General features: G+C 38.2%; 11 protein-coding genes across 11 annotated transcripts; 5 read left to right on the top strand and 6 right to left on the bottom strand.

Annotated features, from left to right (window-relative positions):
* Positions 1-89: 89 nt before the first annotated feature.
* HFA1 (acetyl-CoA carboxylase HFA1) lies at positions 90-6,785 on the top strand (the record flags this gene model as incomplete). The annotated part of the gene is made up of 1 exon (XM_071053774.1): positions 90-6,785. The coding sequence occupies one exon, from the start codon at positions 90-92 to the stop codon at positions 6,783-6,785; it is 6,696 nt and encodes a 2,231-aa protein (XP_070910186.1).
* Positions 6,786-7,866: 1,081 nt separating this feature from the next.
* Positions 7,867-10,782, top strand: PFK2 (6-phosphofructokinase subunit beta; the record flags this gene model as incomplete). Its single annotated transcript, XM_071053773.1, has 1 exon — positions 7,867-10,782. The coding sequence occupies one exon, from the start codon at positions 7,867-7,869 to the stop codon at positions 10,780-10,782; it is 2,916 nt and encodes a 971-aa protein (XP_070910185.1).
* An 846-nt stretch (positions 10,783-11,628) lies between these two features.
* INP1 (Inp1p) lies at positions 11,629-12,606 on the top strand (the record flags this gene model as incomplete). The annotated part of the gene is made up of 1 exon (XM_071053772.1): positions 11,629-12,606. One exon carries the CDS (start codon positions 11,629-11,631, stop codon positions 12,604-12,606), a length of 978 nt encoding a protein of 325 aa, XP_070910184.1.
* A 330-nt stretch (positions 12,607-12,936) lies between these two features.
* On the bottom strand, positions 12,937-13,608 carry ERG2 (C-8 sterol isomerase ERG2; the record flags this gene model as incomplete). The annotated part of the gene is made up of 1 exon (XM_071053771.1): positions 12,937-13,608. One exon carries the CDS (start codon positions 13,606-13,608, stop codon positions 12,937-12,939), a length of 672 nt encoding a protein of 223 aa, XP_070910183.1.
* A 559-nt stretch (positions 13,609-14,167) lies between these two features.
* On the top strand, positions 14,168-15,217 carry RAD14 (DNA repair protein RAD14; the record flags this gene model as incomplete). Its single annotated transcript, XM_071053770.1, has 1 exon — positions 14,168-15,217. One exon carries the CDS (start codon positions 14,168-14,170, stop codon positions 15,215-15,217), a length of 1,050 nt encoding a protein of 349 aa, XP_070910182.1.
* Positions 15,218-15,862: 645 nt separating this feature from the next.
* ROT1 (Rot1p) lies at positions 15,863-16,624 on the bottom strand (the record flags this gene model as incomplete). Its single annotated transcript, XM_071053769.1, has 1 exon — positions 15,863-16,624. The coding sequence occupies one exon, from the start codon at positions 16,622-16,624 to the stop codon at positions 15,863-15,865; it is 762 nt and encodes a 253-aa protein (XP_070910181.1).
* Positions 16,625-17,209: 585 nt separating this feature from the next.
* Positions 17,210-18,625, bottom strand: CLN1 (cyclin CLN1; the record flags this gene model as incomplete). Its single annotated transcript, XM_071053768.1, has 1 exon — positions 17,210-18,625. The coding sequence occupies one exon, from the start codon at positions 18,623-18,625 to the stop codon at positions 17,210-17,212; it is 1,416 nt and encodes a 471-aa protein (XP_070910180.1).
* Positions 18,626-19,690: 1,065 nt separating this feature from the next.
* CIK1 (Cik1p) lies at positions 19,691-21,376 on the bottom strand (the record flags this gene model as incomplete). The annotated part of the gene is made up of 1 exon (XM_071053767.1): positions 19,691-21,376. The coding sequence occupies one exon, from the start codon at positions 21,374-21,376 to the stop codon at positions 19,691-19,693; it is 1,686 nt and encodes a 561-aa protein (XP_070910179.1).
* A 582-nt stretch (positions 21,377-21,958) lies between these two features.
* Positions 21,959-22,633, top strand: VTI1 (v-SNARE protein VTI1; the record flags this gene model as incomplete). The annotated part of the gene is made up of 1 exon (XM_071053766.1): positions 21,959-22,633. The coding sequence occupies one exon, from the start codon at positions 21,959-21,961 to the stop codon at positions 22,631-22,633; it is 675 nt and encodes a 224-aa protein (XP_070910178.1).
* A 306-nt stretch (positions 22,634-22,939) lies between these two features.
* On the bottom strand, positions 22,940-26,230 carry RNJ42_03601 (uncharacterized protein; the record flags this gene model as incomplete). Its single annotated transcript, XM_071053765.1, has 1 exon — positions 22,940-26,230. One exon carries the CDS (start codon positions 26,228-26,230, stop codon positions 22,940-22,942), a length of 3,291 nt encoding a protein of 1,096 aa, XP_070910177.1.
* Positions 26,231-27,223: 993 nt separating this feature from the next.
* GCG1 (gamma-glutamylcyclotransferase) lies at positions 27,224-27,943 on the bottom strand (the record flags this gene model as incomplete). Its single annotated transcript, XM_071053764.1, has 1 exon — positions 27,224-27,943. The coding sequence occupies one exon, from the start codon at positions 27,941-27,943 to the stop codon at positions 27,224-27,226; it is 720 nt and encodes a 239-aa protein (XP_070910176.1).
* Between the last annotated feature and the right edge of the window lie 50 nt (positions 27,944-27,993).

The following is a 27,993-nucleotide window of genomic DNA, read 5'->3' as shown; positions in this document are numbered from 1 at the left end:
TTAAGCAGCTAAGTATACGGAACCGAGCAGTGGTGAACAATAGTATACGGAACACGTTGAACGAGTGGCATAACAAATATATCACGAAGATGAGTGACGAGATGTTATATGAGGATTCTGCGTCGCAGAAGGAGCAGTACGAAGTAACTGACTACTCCAAGAACCATAAGACGCTGCCTGGGCATTTCATTGGACAGAACGCAGTCGATGTGGTCGAAGATACGCCTTTGAAACACTTCGTTAAGGCTCACGGCGGTCACACGGTGATCTCAAAGATTTTGATAGCAAACAACGGTATTGCCGCCGTGAAAGAGATCAGATCCGTGCGTAAATGGGCATACGAGACGTTCGGAGACGAGAAGATCGTACAATTCGTTGCAATGGCCACACCAGAGGATTTAGAGGCCAATGCTGAGTATATCCGTATGGCCGATCAGTACGTCGAAGTACCGGGCGGTACCAATAACCACAATTACGCCAATGTAGACTTAATTGTTGATATAGCAGAAAGAGCCGATGTGGATGCAGTTTGGGCCGGTTGGGGTCACGCCTCTGAAAACCCTCTGCTTCCCGAAAAATTGGCTAAGTCTAAGAGAAAAGTCTTGTTTATAGGTCCTCCAGGTAACGCTATGCGTTCTCTTGGTGACAAAATCTCTTCTACAATTGTGGCCCAACACGCGAAGGTCCCATGTATACCTTGGTCAGGTACAGGTGTCGACAAAGTTCACCTAGATGAGAAAAATGGTCTTGTATCCGTCGATGATGAAGTTTACCAACAAGGTTGCTGTTCTTCTCCTGAAGATGGTTTAGCCAAAGCCAAGAAGATCGGTTTCCCAGTTATGATTAAGGCTTCCGAAGGTGGTGGTGGTAAAGGTATTAGGCAGGTCACTAGAGAAGAAGATTTTATCAACTTATACCATCAGGCTGCAAATGAAATACCGGGTTCCCCAATATTTATTATGAAGTTAGCAGGTAAAGCCCGTCACTTAGAAGTCCAGCTTTTGGCAGATCAATACGGTAACAATATCTCACTGTTCGGCCGTGACTGTTCCGTACAAAGACGTCATCAAAAAATTATAGAGGAGGCCCCAGTTACAATCGCTGGTCCTGAAACTTTCAGTGAAATGGAAAAGGCCGCTGTTCGTCTAGGTAAATTGGTCGGTTACGTTTCAGCTGGTACTGTAGAATATTTATATTCCCACGAAGATAACAAGTTCTACTTTTTGGAATTGAACCCAAGACTACAAGTCGAGCATCCAACTACGGAAATGGTTACCGGTGTTAACTTACCGGCCGCACAGTTACAAATTGCTATGGGTATCCCAATGCATCGTATCAGCGACATCAGAGTTTTCTACGGACTCAATCCACGTGGTTCTTCTGAAATAGACTTCGAATTTAAGTCAGACAATGCCTTGACTACGCAAAGGAAACCTATTCCAAAGGGTCACTGTACTGCATGTCGTATTACCTCTGAAGATCCAAACGATGGTTTCAAGCCTTCTGGTGGTACCCTTAATGAGCTAAATTTCAGATCTTCTTCCAATGTATGGGGTTACTTTTCCGTTGGTAACAATGGTGGTATTCATTCTTTCTCTGATTCCCAATTTGGTCACATTTTTGCATTTGGTGAAAACAGACAAGCCTCCAGAAAACACATGGTTGTAGCTCTAAAGGAGCTTTCGATCAGAGGTGACTTCAGAACTACCGTAGAGTACTTAATCAAGTTATTAGAGACAGAAGATTTCGAAGAAAACACTATAACTACAGGATGGTTAGATGATCTAATATCAAATAAGATGACTGCACAAAAACCAGATTCCATGTTAGCTGTAATTTGTGGTGCTGCCACCAAAGCTTTCATTGCTTCTGAAGCAGCCCGTCAAGACTATATTAACTCTTTGAAGAGGGGTCAAGTTCCATCAAAATCGCAACTAAAAACCATGTTCCCAGTTGAATTCATTCACGAGGCTATGAGATATAAGTTTACTGTTGCAAAGTCTGCTGATGACCGTTATACCCTATTCATTAATGGTTCCAAATGTGAAGTTAGAGTTCGCAAGTTATCAGATGGAGGTCTTTTGATTGCCTTGGGAGGTAAATCTCATACTATTTATTGGAAGGAAGAGGTTGCTGCAACTAGATTATCTGTAGATTCCATGACCACACTATTGGAAGTTGAAAATGATCCAACACAATTACGTACACCTTCTCCAGGTAAGCTAGTTAAATTTATGGTAGAGAACGGTGATCATGTGGCTGCTGGCCAACCTTACGCTGAAATTGAAGTTATGAAGATGCAAATGCCTTTGATTTCTCAGGAAAGTGGTGTTGTTCAATTACTAAAACAACCAGGTTCAACTATTGCTGCTGGTGATATAATTGCCATTTTGACTCTAGATGATCCTTCTAAGGTCAAACATGCTTTACCATTTGAAGGCATGTTGCCTGATTTAGGTTCTCCTGTAGTTGAAGGTACGAAGCCCGCTTACAAATTCAAATCCCTTGTTACTACTTTAGAAAATATTCTTAAGGGTTACGATAATCAAGTTATAATGAACGCTTCTCTACAACAATTAATTGAAGTTTTGAGAGATCCAAAACTACCTTATTCCGAATGGAAACTACACATTTCTGCTTTGCATTCTAGATTACCTGTTAAACTTGATGAACAGTTGGAACAGTTGGTCGAACGCTCTGAAAAACGCTCAGCTCCATTCCCAGCTAAGCAACTAGGCAAGCTTATCGACACCTTTTTGAAGACTAACTCAGGTGATGCCATTTTAAGTACTACTCTTGAGCCATTGATTGATATCTGTAAGAGATACTCCAATGGACTAGAAGCACATGAACATTCCGTATTTGTCAACTTCGTCGAGAAGTACTATGAGGTGGAGAAGTTATTTAATGGTGCTCCAGATCGTGAGGAAACCGTCATTCTAAAACTACGTGATGAAAATTCTGATGACTTGGATAAGGTTGCTTTGATCGTATTATCCCATTCTAAGGTATCTGCTAAGAACAATTTGATCCTTGCTATCCTAAAGCATTATCAGCCACTGTGCAAACTCTCTTCCAATGTGGCATCTATTTTTGCAGGACCTTTGCAACAAATCGTTGAGCTGGAGTCTAAGACTACTGCCAAGGTCGCTTTACAAGCCAGAGAGATTTTAATACAAGGCGCTTTGCCTTCTGTTAAGGAGAGAACTGAACAAGTCGAGCATATCTTGAAATCTTCAGTCGTTAAGACTACCTACGGCGAGACCAACACTAAGCGTAACGAACCAGATCAAGAAATCTTGACAGACTTAATTGATTCCAACTATGTGGTTTTCGATGTTTTATTGCAGTTCCTAAATCACTCAGACCTAAGCGTTGCTACCGCTGCCGGCCAAGTATATGTCCGTCGTGCGTACAGAGCATACACTATCGGTGATGTTAAATCCTATGAATTTGCTGGAAGACCTGTTATAGAATGGAAGTTCCAACTACCATCTGCAGCCTTCTCTGCAATTCCTTTAGTCAAAACTAAGATGGGTATGAATAGAGCTATGTCTGTATCTGATTTATCTTATGTCGCTGATTCTGATAGCGCTCCTTTAAGAACTGGTATTCTGGTTAGTGCTAACCATTTAGATGATGTAGATGAAGCCTTATCTGAAGGCTTGGAAATTGTTCCTCAACACCATTCCAATAACGGCCCAGTACCAGACAGAACTGGTAGTTCTGCTTCTTTGAGCAACGTGGCCAACGTTGTAGTTGGCTCTACCGAGGGATTCTCCTCTGAAGAAGAGATCCTAAAGAGATTATACGAAATCCTTGAGATGAACAAGCAAATTTTAATCGATTCTGCTATCCGTCGTATTACATTTATGTTTGGTTTCAACGATGGCTCCTATCCAAAGTACTACACATTCAATGGACCAAGCTATAATGAAAATGAGACTATTCGTCACATTGAGCCAGCTTTGGCATTCCAATTGGAACTAGGAAGAATGTCAAACTTTAACATCAAGCCTATTTTCACTGAAAATAGAAACATTCATGTGTACGAGGCTGTTAGCAAAACTTCTCCTCTTGATAAGAGATTTTTTACAAGAGGTATTATTAGAACTGGCCATATTAGAGAGGACATTTCTATTCAGGAGTATTTGACATCGGAAGCCAACAGGTTAATGAGTGACATTCTTGATAACTTGGAAATTACTGATACTTCCAATTCTGATTTGAACCATATCTTTATCAACTTCTCAGCCATTTTTGATGTTTCTCCTGAGGACGTTGAAGCCGCATTTGGCGGATTCTTGGAAAGATTCGGTAAAAGGTTCATGAGATTGCGTGTAACCTCAGCCGAAATCCGTATTATTATTAAGGATACTGAAACTGGTGCACCAATCCCTCTACGTGCCCTGATCAACAATGTTTCAGGTTATGTTGTCAGAACTGAACTGTACACTGAAATTAAAAACTCTAAGGGTGAATGGGTCTTCAAATCCTTAGGTAAGCCAGGTTCTATGCATTTGAGACCTATTGCTACTCCATACCCAGTTAAGGAATGGTTGCAACCAAAACGTTACAAGGCCCATTTAATGGGTACTACCTACGTTTATGATTTCCCAGAATTATTCCGTCAAGCTGCTGTTTCCTCATGGAGCAAACAATCACCAAAGAACAAGTTTACTGATGACTTCTTTGTCGCCAATGAATTGATTGAAGATGAAAATGGTGAATTGACTGAAGTTGAGAGAGAAGCTGGTGCTAATTCTATTGGTATGGTTGCCTTTAAGATAACTGTCAAGACTCCAGAATATCCACGCGGTCGTCAATTTGTCATTGTTGCTAACGATATTACCTTTAAGATTGGTTCTTTCGGTCCACAAGAAGATGAATTCTTCGATAAGGTTACCAGATATGCTAGAAAACGTGGTATTCCAAGAATCTACTTGGCAGCCAACTCTGGTGCCAGAATCGGTATTGCTGAAGAGTTAGTACCATTATTCCAGGTTGCCTGGAATGATGTAACAGATCCTGCCAAGGGCTTTGAATACCTATACTTGAATAGTAAGGGTATGGAGTCTTTGAAGAAGTATAATAAGGAAAACTCTGTGATAACTGAGCGTATTGTAGATGCTGGTGAGGAAAGATTTGTTATCAAAACTATTATTGGTGCTGACGATGGGTTAGGTGTTGAATGTTTGAAGGGTTCTGGTTTAATCGCTGGTTCAACTTCAAGAGCTTATCAAGATATATTTACGATCACATTAGTTACCTGTAGATCTGTTGGTATTGGTGCCTATCTAGTTAGATTAGGTCAAAGAGCTATCCAAGTTGAAGGTCAACCTATCATTTTGACTGGTGCTCCAGCTATTAACAAGGTTCTAGGTAGAGAAGTTTACACATCTAATTTACAATTAGGTGGTACACAAATCATGTACAATAACGGTGTTTCCCATCTAACTGCTGCAGATGATTTGGCTGGTGTAGAACAAATAATGCAATGGTTGTCTTACGTCCCAGCTAAGCGTGATATGCCAGTTCCTATCTTAGAGACTGAAGATAAATGGGATAGAGATGTTGATTATTATCCTCCAACCGATTCTCCATTTGATGTCAGATGGATGATTTCTGGTAAGGAATCCCCAGAAGGTTTTGAATATGGTCTGTTCGATAAGGGCTCTTTCTTTGAGACACTTTCAGGATGGTCTCAAGGTGTTGTTATTGGTAGAGCTCGTCTAGGTGGTATTCCACTTGGTGTTATTGCTGTTGAAACTAGAACTGTTGAGACTTTGATTCCTGCCGACCCTGCCAATCCACAATCAACCGAGACATTGCTTCAACAAGCAGGTCAAGTTTGGTATCCAAACTCTGCTTTCAAGACTGCTCAAGCCATCAATGATTTTAACCATGGTGAACAACTTCCATTGATGATTATGGCTAACTGGAGAGGTTTCTCTGGTGGTCAAAGAGATATGTACAATGAGGTTTTGAAATACGGTTCATTCATAGTTGACGCTCTTGTAGACTACAAGCAACCAATATTGGTGTATATCCCACCTTTGGGTGAATTGAGAGGTGGTTCGTGGGTCGTAGTTGATCCTATGATCAATGTTGACCAAATGGAGATGTATGCAGATGTTGATTCCCGTGCCGGTGTCTTGGAACCTGCAGGTATGGTCGGTATTAAGTACCGTAGGGAAAAGTTATTGAATACTATGGCCAGATTGGATCCAAAATACAAGACTTTGAAGGAGAAATTAAGTGATAAGGATATGGCCCCAGAAGACCACCAACAAATCTCTGTTGAGTTGGCCAAGCGTGAGAGAGAACTATTACCAATCTACCACCAAATCAGTCTACAATTTGCCGACTTACACGACAGATCTGGCCGTATGTTGGAGAAGGGTACTATCAGAAAGGAAATTGAGTGGGTTCAATCACGTAGGTTCTTCTTCTGGAGATTAAGACGCCGTCTAAATGAGGAATACTTACTCAAGAGATTAGACCACGAGCTTCCACATGCCTCTAGACTTGAGAAGTTCGCCCGTATCAGGTCCTGGTACCCAGTCTCCATGGACATCGAGAATGACCGTGAGATTGCCACATGGATCGAAGAGAACTACCAAGGTATAGATGATAACTTGAAGAAACTGAAGTCTGAGAAATTCGCATTAGATGTCGCTAAGAGCATCAGAAACGACCACGACAACGCCATCTCTGGTCTTTGCGAGATCTTAAAGATGATGACTGCCGAGGATAAAGAGAAACTCTTGAAGAGTCTAACATAATAGAGATAGAATTACTTTTTCTTGTACATTAAAAAAAAGAAATTAAAATAAAATATAAAATAATATTTATAAAAAAAATTGTTTCATAACTCGATATATTAATACTAATACCATATTTTAGTATGTTTTCATTAATCCCCATGATTATCATTATATCTAACGAGCACGTGATATATCACGTGTCATGTATATTACACCCATACACCCTGGAAGCCATCGTTCTTCTTTATAATGGGATTCCTCTATACAAAAATAATTACGTATTTTGAAAAATAACATAAAAAAAAACAATATTTTTTCCGATAATATTTGAAGTTTTTCCGAGATTCCACGAAAAGCAAACTTCTCTAACAAGAGAGTGTCGAATAAAAAAAAAAAGCAATTTAAAAAAAAAATATAATAATTTTATTTCCTCACAAAAATTTCGTAGCCAATAATGCTTCCCTTTGTTTGGATGGTATGGAACAGAGTTACTGCGTAGACCCTTGTTTTTCTTTCTTTTTTTTTATTATATGAAATTAAGTCTCTCTCCCAAGGGTTAGAGGCAAGACTTACAAAATGTTGTATGAGCCGACGCAACAATGAGCTCTTTTTTTTTTTTTTTTTTTCTTGAATTTCTTGAATTTCTTGAATTTCCAATTTTTTTTCAAATTTCAATAAATAATCCAATTTCAATTAAAAGTATTGAAATTTTTATTAAAAAAAAATTTTTTTTTTTTGTTTATAATTATTATTATAATATAAACTAAAGGTACTTTTTTTTATTATTTGAAACTAACTCATTACTCGAATTGCCCTTAAAATACAATCGAAAAAATCTTTTTGATAAAAGTCCTATATAAAGTAATAAAAAAGTCATTACGGGGGTTAAAAAGGTTTACTATTATAACAATAGAAACTTTGGAAGATAAAGAATAAGAGAAACTGATAAAGAGAAAAAGGATAGAGAATTAAAACAAAACCCTTTTTTTTATTCCCTTTAAAAACATCTATCTCTTTTTATTTGAAATTAAAGAACTAATAAACAAAGAAAAAAAAAGGGCAATTAATATAACCATAGATACTACTTAAAAAAAAAATAATGGCTGTGGAAACTTTAGTTAATGGTACATCATATACCACTTTGGAGGCTCACTCCCAAGAGTCCTATAAGAAGGCTATTGAGTTCTACAAGAACTTTTTGTCCCTAATGCAATTGAATGACAAGAGTGCCGAGGAGACTACTCTTTACAACTCCTGTATTTCTATCAAGATTGTCTTGAAGGAAGACAGCAACTTAAACCAAGAGGATATGCGTAGAGCATCCAAGTTGTCTGAGATTACCACTAAGAAAGACTGGAGAGCTCAAGTTAAGAACTCTCTTGTATTCAGCATTACTGATATCCAAAACATCCAGAAGAACTTGATTGCCAACGACTTCCCAATTCAAGCATACCCAACAACTTTGCAACCAATGCAAGTTTTCACCATTGACCCATTGGGTAATGTTGTCGGTGTCACATGCACAAAGAATGCCGCTAGCACAATGCCAACCAAAGCTTCAAACGACATAACTAGCTTCCCATCCACCGCTATATCTTCTAATGTGCCAACTGCTCTTCCATCTAAGGTTCAATCCTTTACCGATTTGACCTACTGTATGAAGACTACTGACCACTACCCATCTCTTCCAACTAAGAACACTAGAACTTCCCCAGAATCTAAGAAGGCCATCGCTGTCATGACCTCTGGTGGTGACGCTCCTGGTATGAACTCTAACGTTCGTGCCATTGTTCGTTCCGCTCTATTCAAGGGCTGTCGTGCCTTTGTTGTTATGGAAGGTTACGAAGGTTTGGTCCGTGGTGGTCCAGATTACATCAAGGAATTCAGCTGGGAAGATGTCAGAGGTTGGTCTACCCAAGGTGGTACCAACATCGGTACTGCCCGTTGTATGGAATTCAGAGAGAGAAAGGGTCGTCTATTAGGTGCTCAACACTTGATCGAAGCCGGTGTTGACGCCTTGATTGTCTGTGGTGGTGACGGTTCTCTAACCGGTGCCGACTTGTTCAGATCCGAATGGCCTTCTCTAGTCGAAGAATTGTTAAAGGAAAAGAAGATCACTGAAGACACTTACGAAAGATACAAGCACTTGAACATTTGTGGTACTGTTGGCTCCATTGATAACGATATGTCTACCACTGATGCTACCATCGGTGCTTACTCTGCTTTGGACAGAATTTGTACCGCCATCGATTACGTCGAAGCTACCGCCAACTCTCATTCCAGAGCTTTCGTTGTCGAAGTTATGGGTAGAAACTGTGGTTGGTTAGCTCTATTAGCTGGTATCGCTACGTCTGCTGACTACATTTTCATCCCTGAGAAGCCAGCTACTTCCAGTGAATGGCAAGACCAAATGTGTGACATTGTCGCTAAGCACAGATCTAAGGGTAAGAGAACTACTATCGTTATCGTTGCTGAAGGTGCCATCTCTAACGATTTGACCCCAATTTCTCCAGATGACGTTCACAAGGTTCTTTGTGATAGACTAGGCTTGGACACCAGAATCACTACTCTTGGTCACGTCCAAAGAGGTGGTACTGCTGTTGCATACGATCGTGTTCTTGCTACCTTGCAAGGTATTGAGGCTGTCAACGCTGTTTTGGACTCTACTCCAGAAACCCAATCTCCATTGATTGCTATTAACGAAAACAAAATCACCCGTAAGCCTTTGGTTGAATCTGTTAAGTTGACCAAGTCTGTCGCTGATGCCATCAAGGCTAAGGACTTCAAGAAGGCTATGGAATTGAGAGACACTGAATTTGTTGAACACTTGAACAACTTCATGGCTATCAACTCTGCGGACCACAACGAACCAAAGTTGCCATCTGATAAGAGATTAAAGATCGCTATTATCAACGTTGGTGCTCCAGCCGGTGGTATTAACTCTGCTGTCTACTCTATGGCTACTTACTGTATGTCTCAAGGTCACAAGCCATATGCTATCTACAACGGTTTCTCCGGTCTAGCCAGACACGAAAGTGTCCGTTCATTGAAATGGAAGGACATGTTAGGCTGGCAATCTCGTGGTGGTTCTGAAATCGGTACCAACAGAGTTACTCCAGAAGAAGCTGATATTGGTATGATTGCTTACTACTTCCAAAAGTACCAATTCGATGGTTTGATTCTAGTCGGTGGTTTTGAAGCCTTTGAATCTCTACACCAACTGGAAAGATCCAGAGAAACATACCCTGCTTTCAGAATCCCAATGGTCTTGATTCCAGCTACTTTGTCTAACAACGTCCCTGGTACTGAATATTCTCTAGGTTCCGATACAGCTTTGAATGCCCTAATGAAGTACTGTGACATTGTCAAGCAATCCGCTTCTTCTACTAGAGGTAGAGCCTTCGTCGTTGATGTTCAAGGTGGTAACTCTGGTTACTTAGCCACATATGCTGCTTTGGCTGTTGGTGCTCAAGTATCCTACGTTCCAGAAGAAGGTATTTCTTTGGAACAATTATCTCAAGATATCGAATATTTGTCAGAATCCTTTGATGTCGCCAACGGTAGAGAAGGTTTCGGTAAGTTGATTCTAAAGTCTACTAATGCTTCCAAGGCTTTGTCTGCTGAAAAGCTTTCTGAAGTCATTACTGCTGAGGCAAAGGGTAGATTCGATGCTAAGGCTGCTTACCCAGGTCATGTCCAACAAGGTGGTCTACCATCTCCAATCGACAGAACCAGAGCTACCAGATTCTCCATTAAGGCTGTTGATTTCATTGAACGTCAACAAGAGACTATGGCTGCTGCTCGTGCTGCTAACGATGCTTTCTTGGAAGATGACAAGGAAATTGAAGCTACGGCTGCCGTTTTGGGTGTTAAAGGTTCTCAAGTTGAATTCAACCCAATTAGACAACTATACGACTTCGAAACTGAGATTGGTAAGAGAATGCCAAAGGTTATCCACTGGCAAAACGCCAGAGCTATTGCTGACCACTTGGTTGGTAGAAAGAGAGTCGATTAAAAACGCAGTTTTTAGAATTTGCTCTTTTCTTTTCATAAATCTTTTTTTTAATTCTAATTATTAACTTGCAGCCCAATCTTGTACATGACATGTAAAGATGTACTAAGATTACGATGATAAACTTTATTTTAAATTACTCATTTTTTTCTTTTTACTTTTCATATTTTTACGACAGTTCTATCCAATGTCTCGACTAGATTGCTAGAGAACGATAAAACCCACATCTCTCCTTTTAGAGTGGCACATTAATGGAGCTTCGACCATTTGTGTTTATTTTTATTATTGTGGACCAATCTGTTCTCCATGGTCTTTGAAGTCGGATGTTGAATTTACATCGACAGATAACATTACTATATTTTTTTTTTTAAAAACTTTTACCTCAATTTTTTAAAAGACATAATTTCATAATATAAAATATTTGCTATTTATCATTTGTTTTTGTATATTTCTGTGAAATAGTATAGGTATGAATTAATTATAATTTATCAAGGACTTTTATCTGTGGATTAGTTGTCTGAAAGTTTCCGGATTGAAAATATTCTACAGTTAGTTCCTTACGACTGTATGATTTACTGCTGATAATGGTAGAATGCCTTGCCATATTATAGATAGTTAATATATAATATTAAAATAAAAATAATTTGTATGAAAATGTTGTAATATCGATATTTTTTTCTAGCTCATCGGATTCTCGGACGGAGACATCTGCACGAAATGGACGAAATAGAGAACTCCAGAGTGTAAACAAGCTGCCTAAAAAATGTTTCTTAGTGAATAGCGGTTTAATTATATGCTTCTCTACATACAGTCGCAACTGTTTAAAGTCTACCATATCGTTATTTCTCTATGAGTTCTGTGAAACCGAAACGGAGGTCAAACGATGGTAAGCAACAGTACCTTTCCATGCAGTCAATTAAGGATACGCTAAAGCTCCGGTCTAAGAAATCGAGCAAGAAGAATATACCTACTGTTACCGGAAGTTCAGCTAATCAAGAAGCTCACATAAAAACTTCATCCAAGCGGCTTTCGGCTCACAGAGTGACCTTATTCAAGTACAATAACGTGCAGGTATTTAATTGTGTTAGGGCTAATGGTTCACGGACCTCTTCCATCTCATCATCTAGTTCATCTAAAACTGTCATACTTGGAACTAGTGCCTCTACAGATAAATTAAAGCCTCTAACGCTCATTGGAAAAGGATTACTAGAACTATACCAAATTAAGACTCCTGCTACTAAAGAACGAAAAGGGCAATCTATGAATTATATTTCCCTGGGGAAAAGTGGTCAAATTGTGCATCCAATACTACCAAAGTTAAGGATTACTAAACTACGAGAGCAGTGTAAATATCTTATAACTTTTTTTAACCCTGAGAGATTTTGGCAAATAGAATTTTTACCGGTAAATGGACCATCCCATAAGAACATACTGGAAATTACCAATGAATTTGAGGAAGTTGTTTCAAATATCTGTCAATTGATAGATGACACTAGCTTTGAGGGGGAAACCAAAGTTTCTACCGAAGTTTGTTCACATATCTATACGCATATACAATCCAGTACCCCTCAGAGTGAAGATGTTGTCGACAATGTTGATGAGGATTCTGAGCTGGATTACCTACTGGATGATAGTCCATCTCCAAGTGAACCTAATTTTGCAGAAATAGATGATATAAATGAAAGATTCAAACAGGTCCTAGGGAGGATATCAAATAGAGATATGCCCAATAACAGACGATTCTCATCAATTCCACAAGTCAACCATCGTAAGAGTATTTATAGGAGATCAGTCTCCTTATTTCCTCCCACCGACGGTATACACTAGCTGGATCTAGTGTATTCATATTTTAGTACTATTAAATAATTTGCATAAATATTCATAAGAGGTAAATACCATAATTTTATTGTAGAAAGCATGATTTTAGAAGCAGAACTTTCATGAAATATGAAATTTTTGATTTTAGAGCTACTGTAAGGGCACAATAATTGATATTCTAGATTGCTTGCTTTACAATTCTTTTTCAATTTTATTTTTAAAATACAATTTCTAATATTTAATATTTATATAATTGTTATGCTAAAGTATATTGATATTTATTTTTATTTTTTTTATTGTTTTATTTACTATCTAGCTGTAAATCTCTGTGGTAGCCTTTTAGAACTTTTGGTTTTGGATCAAGTTTTTGATCATGTCCTTACCTGTCAACCAACAAGTCTTACCTAAGGTGTAAACATCCAAAGTGGAGGAGAAAGTGTCCAAGAAACCGAATGGCAACATAGCTGGGATCCAACCTTGAGCCAATTCCAATGCGAAGGAGTTCTTTTCCATAGAGTATTGCTTTGCGTAGCTCTTTTGCAAGTGGTGGGTCATACCTGGGAAGTATTCCTCTGGTTCAGGGCTCCATGGCAATGCAGCACGTTGAACACCCTTCAAGATGGTGAAGTAGTCATCAGCAAAATGAACACCAGTGTGACCTTCGGTACCAATTGCGGTACCAAACAAAATAACGTATTCAGAAATGGAGGCATGTAAGATGATCATTTGACCCATGGCACCACCAGCATTGTTGAAAACCCAGTCATCTCTCTTGTACTCGTTGATGTATTCATCACCGTAGTGCTTAGCAAGAGCATCTCTGACATCAATCAATAAAGCCTCAGTGTTACCAGCCTCTGAGGTATTGTACTTAGAGATAACACCGTTACAGATTTCATTCAGGGTCTGGGCATCGAAAATGTAGTTACGTGGTAACCAGGTGTCGTACAGTTGGTTCAATATGTAACCAAAGATAGCTAGGAAAAACAGTAATTTCACACAGAACTTCATTTTTTTTTCTATCTTTGAGGTGAATTGGGCTTTCGGATTATCAATTAGAACAATTAGTAATATTACAGAGCTCACATTAGCAGAGGTACTATATCATAGCTTTATATACTCGCATCGGTCGAGTTTGTCGTTGTATGCGAAGGAGCAATGAGTTCGTTTACAAGAGATAGAGTAAGGTGAAGGGAAGAGAGGCAGAGAGCAGAGCATACAGCAGTGCGAGCGGTGAGCTTCGAGGTGAGCTTCGAGGTGAGCTGACTTTGGATGATTTTTCTGAAGAGGAAAAAAAATAAAAAATTAACTGCACTGCAATTGAACGACTTCGAGAGGCAAACCCTTTCCCTTCCTTAATTTCTAAAAGAAAACAAGATGGAAATATTCAATTTCTTTCTTTTTTGATATTTTGCAACCGATATATTACCAGTTCTCGTTTAGAAAGGTTTTATTATCCTTTGTAAATGGTTAATTAAAAATAAACGTAAAGAATTAAGCAGATCATATAGTCAACCAATATTTTACATAATAAATAGAATATATAAAGAATTCGGTGAACATATATATTATGGTTACACCAGAACAGAAGGCTAGGATAGAGGCTAATAGGAAGGCTGCTCTACAGAGGCTGCAAGCACGGGGGATTGTGTCATCATCTAATAGCAATAATTCTTCAGTGAAGGGGTCTTCGACTGTTCAGAACAACACCAATGTGGAATCAAGGCGTAAGCAGGATGATATGGCGGCGTTACAAGCTGCAGCTCCGCCCGATTCGTTGAGGGATGCAGTTAGTAGTAGGGAGGATCTGAAGAGCAAAAAACGACCGTTAGATCACATAAGGCCTTCTATTCGGAAACAAGACTATATAGAATACGATTTTGCCACAATGAAGAATTTGAATGGTGGATATATCAACCCGGAAGATAAGACAGGTGAAGGTAGTGAGGACTACTTCGATGAGTTAGGGAGTAAGAAACAGAAATCGTTGGATGACTGGAAGCGGGAGCAGAAGGAGAGACGGATGTTATATGAGAATGCTCCACCCCCCGAGCATATCTCTAAAGCTCCCAAATGTATTGAATGTAATATCAATATAGAGATGGACCCAGTACTACATGATGTCTTTAAACTTCAGGTCTGTAAGCAATGCAGCAAGGACCACCCGGAGAAATACGCTCTCCTGACAAAGACCGAATGTAAGGAGGACTATTTCCTAACAGATCCCGAGTTAAATGACTTAGAGCTGTTTCACAGGTTGGAAAAACCTAACCCACATTCAGGAACATTTGCCAGAATGCAATTATTCGTGAGATGTCAAATTGAAGAATTTGCGTTCAAAAAATGGGGTGGTGAAGAAGGTCTTGATCAGGAGTGGCAGAAAAGGGAGGAAGGGAAAACATCCAGGCGTGAGAAGAAGTACCAAAAGAAGATTGCTGAAATGCGTTTGAAAACCAGAGCCCAGGAGTATACCAACAGGCTTCGAGAGCAAAAGTACGGTACTAAACATGTCCATGATTTTAGTATTGTTGTCACAACAGGGAAAGATGATGATGGTACTCCTTTCATTCGAAAAAAGTGCGTGGACTGTGGTTTAGAAACCGAGGAAACTGATATATAATCATATAAATTAAATATAACGAATTTTTTATAGAGTTAACGAATAATGATTTCTAAAAATCAAAAAACAAACAAACAAAAAACATTTAAATATAATAAAAAATATATTGATGTGATAAAAATATTGTTATATATATGTATATATATTATTATATATCCGAGTTATAATAAAAGTTAATAATCCTATCCAGTGGAAGTACTAACTATCTTTGTTTACCTTTATCCAAAATTAAAACAAAATTATAGTGGACTGGTATAAACATTAGTTAATAGAGTTTTATCTTTTAATAGAATCTTGTCTTCGAACTATTTTATAGCTCCATAATTTTATGACCACCGCTAAATTCTTTTAATAGAGGTTAAATACCTGCTGGATTTGTATTCATTAGAATCCAGCAACCTTGCTCATCCTTATTGCTATAACAGAAAAAAAAAATAATAATTATAAGAGAAAAAAAAATAACGTGACAACAGAATGGCTGTGCTTCTAACAACAATAATGGTAATGATGAAATGAATGTTTAATATTTCAGTTTTAAATTCGTGTTTGCGAGGAAGGATGGTGGTTATTCTCACTTTCTCTGATCGTTGCAACTAAAAAATAAAATAAAAATAATAATAGAACTAAAAGGTAAAATGAATGTGTTCAAGTAGTTAAGAAGATTATGGAACCAGTACCAACTAGAGCTGCAGAAACGTACCAGAAAAAGTTAGAATTTAGGACAGAGTTAGTTTGCTTGACAGCATTTGTTTTGTATCTATTTTCTAAACTTCTCCTCACATGTTCTCTAACTGACCTTTTCTTCAAATTCACGTTCTTGGAGGTATCATCACTTGATGCGGTAGCCTTAGCATTAGAACTATCAGTAGGGTTAAGAGTTTCGGTGGGTAGCATCATAGGTGGCTTGTAAGCAAGATATAGAGGAGGCAATGGAGAACCATCGAACTGGTATAGCTGCAGCCTGTAGATACCATGGTATGGATCAACACCCATCTCCCACGACTTAAATGTCTCAGTTTGATTATATCTTGTGTAAGTAGAAATACCATTATCCGAGCAAGGGTCACTAAATAGTTGTCTACCGTCAACTTCAATAGGATTTAGGATCAAAGTACCATTATCTAATAGTTCGTATGTACCGTGTTGGAAAATCAATGAAGCCTTCGGACAAGTAGGATCTCTAGGATTACCACTGACCTGATAGGTAGCCTCTTCAAACCACCCGTCCTCAGTGAAGGAATATGAGATACCAGGCAGGGCAGGCTCTATAAGCAACTCGTCAATCGGATCATAAAAACCAGGCCCCGTGAAAACTTGATTAGACTTCGAAGACCATGTACCAACTAATTCACTGGCATCACCAGCTACAACTGCAACTAATAAACTGTATACTAACGAACGTCTCATCTCAGTTGGTTTTTTTTATATCTGCTCTATTTTTTTTTAATCACTACTAATTTCCTTCGGTAGTATTTGGCGTCTTATCAATTAGGCTAATTTTTTTTTCCCTTTCTTTCTTCTAACCTTTAAATGATTTTCAATATAGCTATAGTTACTCCTTGCTTATATCTAAACACGTCAAAGCAGTTCTTACCAGACTTGCTTTAAAAGTTATCATAGATACTTAAAATGGGGGTCTTAATAGATTTTTTTTTATTTATTTTTTTTTTTTTCCGCAGCGAAAATCACCAAAACTAAATCTAAGCCAATAACGTTAATAGTGATGCTTTTCACGTGTATTATATAGTTATATTGATCAAATTAGTATAATGGCTATATTTGCTAAATTTGCTATAAAATTCTATTTATATTTAGGGTCAGCTTCATTTACCATTATTGGTTTCTTTATTGTTATGTTATCTTAAGAATAGTGCTTTGAGATATGCATTTTTTTTTCTATATTATACAGAAATGAAGGTTAAGTAGTTAATTTTAATGTATTTATATGGTTACAATGCTGAGAAATAATGTGGTTTATTTTTTTTTCTTTTCTTATACTGGCAGACAGTTTTCTTTGTCGAAGCCACCAAAAATGGGCTTGTCGTTTTTGGGTATAGTATGTATATTCGTGACATCGTTGCAAGGTATTCTCTGACCTAGACTATTGAGGCTAGAAGAGCTGCAGTTTGCGCTGTTGTTTTTGAAGTGAGTGAAAGTATGCATATGAGGCGTCAGTGGCGAGGAGCTGCCCGCGTTGTTGAGACTGAAGAGACTGTTCTCTGAATGAGCACTGGATTGTCTCATTGGCGTTAACGTGTCGGTAGAGTACGTTGGCGATGGTACACCGGTAGCAATGTCGACATATTGGGTGTTGATAGCCAATCTTTTGGTGATGTCCATGAAGCTTGGAGCTTGGTATTTTCTTTGGTACTCCTCGTAGAAATCTCTTACTTTGGCGATGAAATCAAATACGCCAGTTTGGTCCTTGTAGACGCGGAAAACAGAATCCGGAAGCTTCACAATACATTCAATGAATGAATTAACCAACTTCTCTGATACTACTTTTGTGATCATAGGCATCGACAGAAGAGGGCCTTGGTCCTGGTTGGTGAATTTATTGATGACATCAAAGATCGCATGACAGAGTTCGAACATTTCGAGTTTAACGAACTCATAGTTCCAACTGGAAAGATCAATCAAGAACTTTTTCAAGTTGATCAACTCGATTTTCATCCTCAGTTCGCTGTACTCTTCATCGTCATCCACCATGTCAATTGTAGACTTAGAAGACACTGAGTTGTGTTTCATCTTCATCTCTCTGCTGTATTTGAGTTGAGCCTCGTAAAGTTCATATTGAATAAGACAGTTCTCGTCTACGTTTAGAACGTAATCATTGATGCTCATTTCATATACATCCCAGTTCAAAGTATCCAGAATATGTCTCTCCATTTGGGTAAACATCGACTCATCGTATACTTCGGACCCGCCGCAATAATGAACCAATTCGGATAACCTTGGGACTCTAGCTCTAGGATTTGGACCGTAGAATCTACCACCAGTTGGTATAGTGACATCATTAATAATGTGACTGCACCCACCCCAGGTCTTTGCAGCCAACCACAGACACGTACCAGCTACTAAATTTGCTTGTTCTCTAAGGATAATTCTCTTCGAGCAGTAACGGTCATACAGTCTAACGGAATGGAAGAAGATTCCATTTGTTACCCTTGTCAATTGAGACAATTCGAACAAGAAGTTAACCATAGTGCTTCTAGTCTCATATGGGTTCATCTGTGGTTGAGAGTCTATTAATTTGGTATCTGGTTTAAACTTAGCAGCGGTTCTCAATATATTTTCAGAGATGTCATTGTGATATTCTTGTACAGTCTCGTAATGTGACAATAGTTCGGCATTGGAAAGTTCAATTGGATAATACGTCTGCTTTGCATTTACTACTAATCCAGTCATAATTTTATCTACAAAAAAATGAAAGGTTTATTATTATTTTATTATTTTGAGTATTAATTTTTTATAGGTGTCTTCTTATATCCACAGGATTTATTTTAGGAAACAAAATAGAATTTAAAATGAGTGTAATAGTTTTTTGTTCTTTTTTTCTTATTATATTATTATAATAATTTTAAAATACAACTATGTCTTTGAAAAGAAAACAAAAACGATTGAACCAGCAATTAAAATTGTTTTTTTCTTGTTATATTAAAATTATAATCTGAATTGTTAATACTTCTTTATTTTTTAGCTTTAACCTTACTATGAATAATGATTAGAAGAGAGTTTATGTCACAAATAATAATAAAATCCAATCATTAAATATAAATCGTTTTTTTCTTTGATTTAGTTCCTTTAGATATTTGATATAACCAACACGTCCAAAAAAAAAAAAAAGTATTCGATAACTTAATCTAAAAACAATTGGTGTTTAACGATGATCGTGGTTTAGAAGAAAAACTAACCAATGCGAAAAGCTTCAAAATAGCAAAAATGTTTCAACTAAATCAGTAAAAGAATTTCAATATAGGCTTTGAGAAAGATACCGGTTTAAGAATATTTAAAAATAAGAATAACCCACAGAGAAAACGCCATATAATTCGAGAAAAGAAACCAAGGAAACGCTAAAACAAAATCAATTGTCAACGCTACCGAAATAAAAAATAAGGTAATAGTATTTTTAATTCAACTAACACCAAAATTAAACAAAAACCAATTGAGTAATACTAAAAAGTAATTGCTGTAGGAACAACGTTCATTAAACATTCTTGTAAGCATAAAACAGTTCCCTAAAGCAGAAATATGGAACCTTTTACGGTATTTTCTGTGCAAGAGAACGCCCAATTAATTGTAAATTAAAAATAAAATTCAAATTTCGCGTGCTGGGCGCAGAAATCCGTAAGAAAAATGGGCGATTGAGTTAGAAAACGCTGTAGGGACGGGAAAAGGAAAAATGAAAGTTGCAGAGCAGAAACGCGTTTGTCCCAAAAAGGGAAAACCTTCAAAAAAATAAAAAAAAGGCTTCTATATTGGCTTTCTTTCTTTCATTAGGCGTTGGGAGAGGTCTAGGTACATGAACACTGAGGAAGATGATGATTCAATTGCGTGTAGGAAGCAGGGGATTGTCGAGCGTAGAAGGAGGCGGTGAGTTGTCTGCAGTTCCTTCTCTATGTCATCTGTTAGTTCTACGATGTGGGCCTGGACGGTAGAGTTATCTGATTTGGATTTGAACAAGAAACCTGTTTCTTGTCTTGTGGTTTGGAAGATGTCTAGCAGTGGTGATTCCGCTAGGAATTTGTTGATTGTGTCCATTAGGTCGATGGGGAGCCTTGCAGGATTACATAAAAAGAGGGAAAAGTTCTGCTGTTTGCGGAGAAGCGTATCGAAGTACGTTTCGAACTCTTCGCCGAACAACTGGCTGCTTTGTAACTGTTTGATGTCGAGTATCCTTGAGAACTGATACCTTCTATTGTTCAATTTGCAGAACAGAGACGTTCCAGGAGATGTTACGGTTGACGATGTGGATGACGATGACGATGACGATGAAGGTTTCGAAGATGATGACAGTGGTTCTACCGAAAAGTTTGTCCTATCATTCAATACCGCAAAATTTCTTATGTTACCTTGCATTTCCTCAATAGCAAATTGCAAGCGCTTCTTAAGACGTTTTTCTTGGATATACTTATCATAGATTTGTTTGTTCTCTACCTTCAATTTTTCGCAGATCTGGTTTACATGATCACAGTCAGCTTGAATCTCCCGGAATTGGGTCCTGGCCAACCGCAGGTCTGAATCCAAGGGTATAACCTCATTATCCAGTTTGTTAATCTCATGAGTTATATCAAGAATCTCTTTCTTTTTAGCACTAATCTTGTCCGCATTTTTTTCACTATCCTTTTTAGATAGATCGCAATTGATCTGAGTTTGCTCTAATGTTAGAGCGAGTTCTCGCTCTTTGGACTTCAGTTCTTCTAATATAACAGTTTTCTCTGCTTTATACTGGATAAATTCCTTGTCCAGTTCTGCAGTGCGTTCATGACATCGACCAATATTTTCCTGCTCCATAACTTTCCAATGAGATTCGCAGTCAGCGAGCTCTTGTTTTAGAGAATTGATCTCTTCCACATGGTCCGGATCAGGTTTAGAGTGTATCATATCAAAAATTTTACTGTCCCATCCATGTCTACTCTCCGACAACTGTTGATCCCATTTCGTCTCTTCGTTAGTCACTTCTATCCCATATTTCATACTCATATTTTTGGACACCTGGGCTTGATCTTCTCTTTCATCCTCACACTCTCCCACTTTGACATCCAAATACTCGTCTAATGCACTTATCTCAGTGGTCAATGACTTGATTAAGTCCTGTTTAAGACTAAAATTTCGTCTCAATTGAGGAATTTCAACGCTTCGTACCTTCTCAGTTTCCTTCTCAATCTCATCTATGGCCGATCGCAGCTGGTTTATGTCCCGCAATACCTTCCGCTCACGCCTCTTGATCTCCTCCATCATCTTCTCATCCCCAAAACTTAACTTCTTCTTGAATCCATACCGCATCCCATTTTCCAGTGTATTTGTAACATCTCTTAAAGTACTAGTATTGGTATTCGTATTCGTATGGGCATTTGCGCTAGTGTTTATACTGGTATTCTCATGCATCGATAGCCGTATCTTCTTCCTCGCCCTAAAGGACGGTATCCTAGAATCCATGGTTTAATCAATATGGTTTATTTGGTAATATTATTTATACTAAAATAAATAAATACACCTTGGTAGTATGATCTCACAATTATAAAACAAATTAGAAACACTAACCCTACTCCATCTCAATATTTCAACCACAATGCATAGATCTTGCTATTTTGTTATTGTTTACATTTTTTTTAAAAACATCGCTTCTATTTTTGTTTCCTTAAAAAAAAAAACGTGAATCTTATCATACGTACTGTCACATGATTTATCATATTGTACTAATATCATGTGTGAATACGTATATCTGAATTAATTTGATGACTTAACGTATGCAATGATATAATTCTAAGGGCTGATGATTGAATGCTAGTGAGTTATTGTGTGTTTAGGTAGTTAATAGCTATAGGCTAATGGTTAGTCACACTATCTCACATATGGAACTTGGAGAGTTGGTATATACATAAGGCTTTGATTACAGGGAAAAAATAGAAGGCGTGTTGTTTGCTTGATATTGCTTTTTATCTTTATAACGAGACGTTTATTTTAGAAGTGACACATTAATTAAAGGGGGAGGCAGAATAATAAAGAAACACAAGGGTTATGAGTCTGTTACAGAGTTATGAGAGTGAGTTTAAGGCTACATTAGAGCAGGGCAAAGCAGCTCTTGTGAAGGCTAGTGCTCAGGCCCTTCCAGAGAGGAATGGTACGTTGAAACAAATAGAAGAGCAGAAGGATGAATTGTACGATCTCCTGGATCAGATGGCTCTCGAAGTAACAAACAGTGTTGATGGTGCACAAGAGAGAGCGAACTATAAAGCTAGGATAAGGGAGTGGAAGACACAGGTTAATAACGAGCTAAGGCAACCCTTACAGAAGTTACTCGATGCAAGAGACAAAGATGAGCTATTCGGCTCCGCGGCCAATAATGGGAACGCCAACTTGGATTTGGAAGGTATGAACGATGAACAGAGGCAGCAATTGCTGGCAAACCATGCAACATTACAACGTTCTGGAGATAAATTGCGGGATGCGAGCCGTTTAGCTAATGAAACTGAAGGAATTGGGTCTCAAATTATGATGGATCTCAGGTCTCAAAGGGAAACACTAGAAAATGCTAGGGATACTTTATTCCAGGCTGATTCTTATGTTGATAAAAGTATAAAAACCCTTAAAGTGATGAGCAGGAGACTAATCGCCAACAAGGCTATTAGTTATGCAATTATAGCAGTATTAATACTCTTAATTTTATTGGTAATATTCTCAAAGTTCAGGTAATTTGGTGCTATATGAACAGATGAAGTATTGCTTTTTAATTGATATAATAATAACAGTTTGATATAACAAATTTAAAAGATATCCCTTTTATTAATAATTTGCTTAGTAAATTCTCATGCACAAAACATAAAAATATGTAACATTTACAAAGCTTTGATGTGATACGATCGAGTATTAAATTTTTATGATTCTTAATAATGACTTTTTATGAGAGTTTTTTTATATGTTTAATATTTAAAGTAAAAATGATGAAATTGATTTAAATAAAATAAAAACAAGAAGTGTACATGGTTCTTTTTGAAATAATTAATGACAGACTAATTCATCTTCATCTGAGTTATCTTCTTCACTCTTAGAACCGGAAATAGCCATATGCTTCATTTTTTCTTTTAATTTACCCATGATTGCCGACTCATACTTATGTGCATTTTCGGGAGCATCAGATTTCTCGTCAGTGACCTCCTTCTTTACACTAGTATGGCCCTCAATGTCCTGCTCATTTTGTTTGATGAAGTCATCGAATTGTTCATCCATCATTTCTTGTGCCTTTTCACTAGAAATACTGCTACGTGGTGTTAAACCAGTGTTAGTACCACCAATACGGTGTTGGTGCTTTTCCTCTTCTGTTAGGTCTAGAACAGTAGCAGTGAAGTTGACCAAAGATTTAGCACTCTTACGTCTTGCCATTCTCTTCATCTTGTGTACTTCTTCATCATCATCTGTGGTAGCACCAGATGAAGAATTCGATACAGAAGATCTTGGAGTACGAGGAAGTCTGACACATGACACACCAACATCACTAATCCATTTGGCTACAAGTGCTGTCCAACCACATTGATGAGAAGCTCCCAAACCTCTACCTGTATCACCATCAAAGTATTCGAAGAACTGTAAATAATCCTTGAAATTTTCATCAGTAGATAAGAATTCAGAATATTCACCATAGTTTATGGCACGCTCACCCTTTTCATCTGGAACAAACAAATGTATCATACGGTAACCGATTTCTTCTGCAACTTCGGCCAAATTTAGATACTCGCCGGATCCAACAGGACACTCGACTTTGAAATTAGAACCGTAATACAAATAGAATCTCTGCAACGATTCAATAATCAGGAAACTGGTGGGGAACCAAATTGGACCTCTCCAATTAGAATTACCACCGAACATACCAGAATCAGATTCACCTGGTAGATAACCAACACCGTACTTGCTACCATTGACCTCCATTTCAAACGGATGGTCTTTATGGTATTTAGATAAGGATCTGATACCGTAAGAAGACAAGAACTCATCCTCATCTAACATACGAGTTAAAATTGCTTCTAATCTGTCTTTAGTGACTAATGATAATAGCAATCTTTCACCAACACCTCTCTTTGAAATAGAGGCAACGTTTCTGTCAAAGATTTCTGGCCTGTTTTCAATAAACCAATCAACACGTCTCTTGAACGATGGGAATTGTTGCAACAATTTTGGCTCCAAAGTCATTGTAGCATACAAAGGAATCAAACCGACCAATGATCTAATAGGTAATTGCATTTTATGGTTACCCCAAGTAATAGCATCATAGTAAAATTTGTCTTCATCGTTCCATAAGTTCTGGTTGATTTGTTCGGTACCATTATGGATATCACATGCATAATCAAAAGACATAGAATCACTAATCAAGATAAAGTGCTCAAAGAATTTAGATGCAATATCTTCATAAACTGGGTTATTTTTTGCCAGTTCTAACGCAATGTTAAGCATTTGCAAAGAGTAGAAAGCCATCCAACCAGTGGAGTCAGCTTGTTCTAAAGTACCACCTGTTGGTAGAGGCTCAGATCTATTGAAAATACCAATATTATCTAGACCTAGGAAACCACCTTCGAAGACATTTCTACCTTCGACATCCTTACGGTTAACCCACCAGGTAAAGTTTAGTAGCAGCTTTTGGAAAACACGTTCCAAAAACACTCTATCCTCTCTGTTGTAAATACTTCTCTCAATCTTGAAGACACGATATACAGCCCAAGCATGAACAGGTGGATTGACATCGTTGAAATTCCATTCATATGCTGGAATTTGACCATTTGGATGCATATACCATTCTCTAGTTAATAAATCCAATTGCTTCTTGGCAAATTCAGGATCGATCATAGAAATTGGAACACAATGGAAAGCTGTATCCCACGAAGCAAAGAAAGGATATTCCCATTTGTCAGGCATTGACAAAATATCCTCAATATACATATGCTTCCAGTGCTTATTTCTCCCATTAGCTCTGTCTGGAGGAGGACGAGGTTTAATGTTCTTATCACCATTATACCAGGCATCCCAAGTAATGTTGTAGAACTGCTTAGTCCATAACAAACCAGCATATGCTTGTCTCTGAATATTTCTTAGCTCATCACTAACAGGAGCAGGGTTAACTCTCCAGTAGAAATTGTCAGCTTCTTCTTCACGTTCATCAAATATAGTATCGAAGTCATCTTCGTCAAAGACCGAGATTCCTTCGGTTTGGAAAATCTTTTGGTCTGGTTTATCAGTGAAGTTATATCTAACAGTGACATACTCACCAGGGGGGATGTTCTTGAAGTGATAAACAGCACATGCCTTAGTACCACAATTCTTTGGGTTTACAGCATCTTTATTATCATTAACAAGATACTCTTCAAAAGCATCTTTAGTATATTCAGCTGGGTTTTCCTTTTCGTTGAACAGTTTGACTAGGTTAGATTCATTTTCAGTAAACAGCAAGACTGGATCGATATCATCGATTTCCTCTGAGTTTCCATCTTCACCGAATCCACCTGGAGAAGGCTGGAACACAACTTGACGGTGACCATATTTCTCATGTTCCACATGAAGTAAATTCTCAGACTTATCGTCCTTCCATAACTTTGGCTTTTCTCCCTTTAGGTTCCAAGCCCAGGTGTTTCTGAACAGGACCTGTGGTGCTACGTACAACTCCCCGGAGTCCTTGGTACTTCTATTGTGGACTGTGATTCTGAAGTTCAGATCATTTTCGTTTTCGGCATCCTTGGCCATCTCGAAGAAGACGTCAAAATAAGGGCTATCCCCGGTCTCTTTATCCTTGAATAGACCATCAATTTCATAGATTTCGAACTCCTTATCGTTGTAACCACGCTCAGCATTCTTCTGTACCAATTCCTCGTATGGGTATTCCTTCTTGAAGGGGTATTTGTACAGAGATTTCATGTAAGAGTGTGATGGAGTATTGTCTAGGTAGTAGTATAGTTCCTTGACATCCTCACCGTGGTTACCTTGAGGACCAGTAAGCCCAAACAATCTTTCCTTCAACCTAACATCCTTACCGTTCCACAAAGCAACATTCATACAGATCAATTGCTTGTTGTCACTGACACCAAACATACCGTCTTCACCCCATCTGAACACACGGGAATTAGCGTGTTCGAATGGGAAATTGGACCAAGCATCACCGTTAAAGGAATAATCCTCACGCACTGTAGCCCATGAACGCTCACTCAAGTAAGGACCCCACCTGTACCAGTACTTCTCCCTGTTCTTATTCTCATTGAGTCTTTTCTCCTCCATTGTGGAGTCCACAAACTCCTCCCTTAACTTATTCATTCTCTCTTTGCTGTTGAAATGAATAAAATAAATTGGACAGTCTATTTTAACTTCTCACCTAACCAATTGGAATAAATTTATTTAATTATTTAAGAGAGTCAGTTAGTCTTATGATGAGGTCAATTATATATGGATTATATACGTTTTTCCCTAATCTCTTTGGAAGGGAGGGAAAGGGGGGGATTCTAAGAGAGAATACTGTGTATGTGATGTTTGTATGTATGTATGTGTGTGTGTGTGTAAGTGATAATTGTAGATGTGAGTTTCGGATCCCAATTGAATTTCGTTAACTCACTGAAGATTTTAAGGGTTAGGGAACAATAAAAAGCCCATTTAAAGGAAAGAGAGAAGTGCCCGCCCCCGCCGCCATTGTAGAAAGATTAAGAAGAAGCGAATGTGGGAAAGACTACTCAGTCGCTTTCTTCGATGTCCAACGTTCGCCAACTTAATCCTTAGGTTCAAAGACCTTTACTGGTTTCACTGGGTAAATCATCCCTTTTTTCTTACTCTTCTCAACAGAGACGGTACCGAAGTACTAAAGGGCAAAAGACCAAGACAAACCAGCAAAACAGCCAGACACTAAAAAAAAGTATTATACATTCATTGCATAACATGAGTACCAAGATACACAATCCGAGGAAAATACGATAAACTACAAAAAGAAAAGAAGATCACGCCCCGCTCCCCTTTCCTTTTTGATAGCTAGCACTTTCATAAGCTTCTAAAGTCAGTGCGAAATGGGCTTCTATATGATAGAAGTGCTATGAACTGAACTAATAACAAATTTCAAAAAGTTTACAAACGTCCTATTACAAACGTTTTATATATTTACTTCTATGTTTCGCTGAAGCTTTAAAATTCAGCATGTGACTACTATATATTATCTATGGAATGTTGTCATACGATACGGGTCATCAACTAATTGACAGTACATAAAATTGTAAATTTAGATATGCATACTAGATACAAAGCAACGTAGAGTGCAGTCATCATTCACTTCTTCCTATTTCGCAATCTTTTCACTTCCTCGAACAACGCGATGAGGTATTGATCTTCTTCTTCACAAGTGTCCATTGACTCCATTGATTCACAGAGCATTCGAAGATAGTCGAAATTTGTGCCGCTAGGACCAACATTAGTGGCTATCACTTTAGCGGTATCCTCAATATTTTCGGGTCCGATGAAGGCCTCGTTTGTAACAGTGCCTATATACACGTTGGTGGTCAGCACTTTCTTACCCGTTACTTCGTGGACCTCGAGCTCAGATATGGCCTCCACCAGTTCTTCGTCCCGAGCATCTGACTCAGTCAGGTCCAAGTGCACCTCTACTTCATGCATGGTGTATCCGTTCTGTTCTCGAACATCAAGGTACTCTTTAACCTCAGCAGCCTTATCTGCAGGTATGTAATAAACAACACCTATTGTCTTCAGATCATGTGTGCCCCACTGCTCCAGGTCTATCTTCACCCCTCGGTTTTCGTACTTCTCATAGTCCCGTAGAAACTCCGGATGTGCCTTGATCTCTCGAAACGGTACCAGAGTCACCACACGGCCAGGCGACTCCGGCGTTCCTCTGTGGTCCACAGAGCTCTGCCAAAACCTCCGCATAAACCCATATATCACCGTCGGTATCCGATGCGTATAGTGTGGCGGTGGCTTATATATCAATGATCCATATCCCAACACCCAAATACCAGTTTTCTCAACAGTCATCTCTCTCTCTCTATATATATTTCTCTTACAGTTACCGTAAATATCTCCAC

The sequence above is a fragment of the Nakaseomyces bracarensis genome (assembly GCF_045282275.1).
Source record: "Nakaseomyces bracarensis strain CBM3 chromosome Unknown Scaff12_0, whole genome shotgun sequence".
In the NCBI taxonomy this organism is placed as follows: Eukaryota; Fungi; Ascomycota; class Saccharomycetes; order Saccharomycetales; family Saccharomycetaceae; genus Nakaseomyces; species Nakaseomyces bracarensis.
The sequence above is the reverse complement of the archived record's forward strand: the minus strand, read 5'-3'. Positions and strand labels throughout refer to the sequence as shown.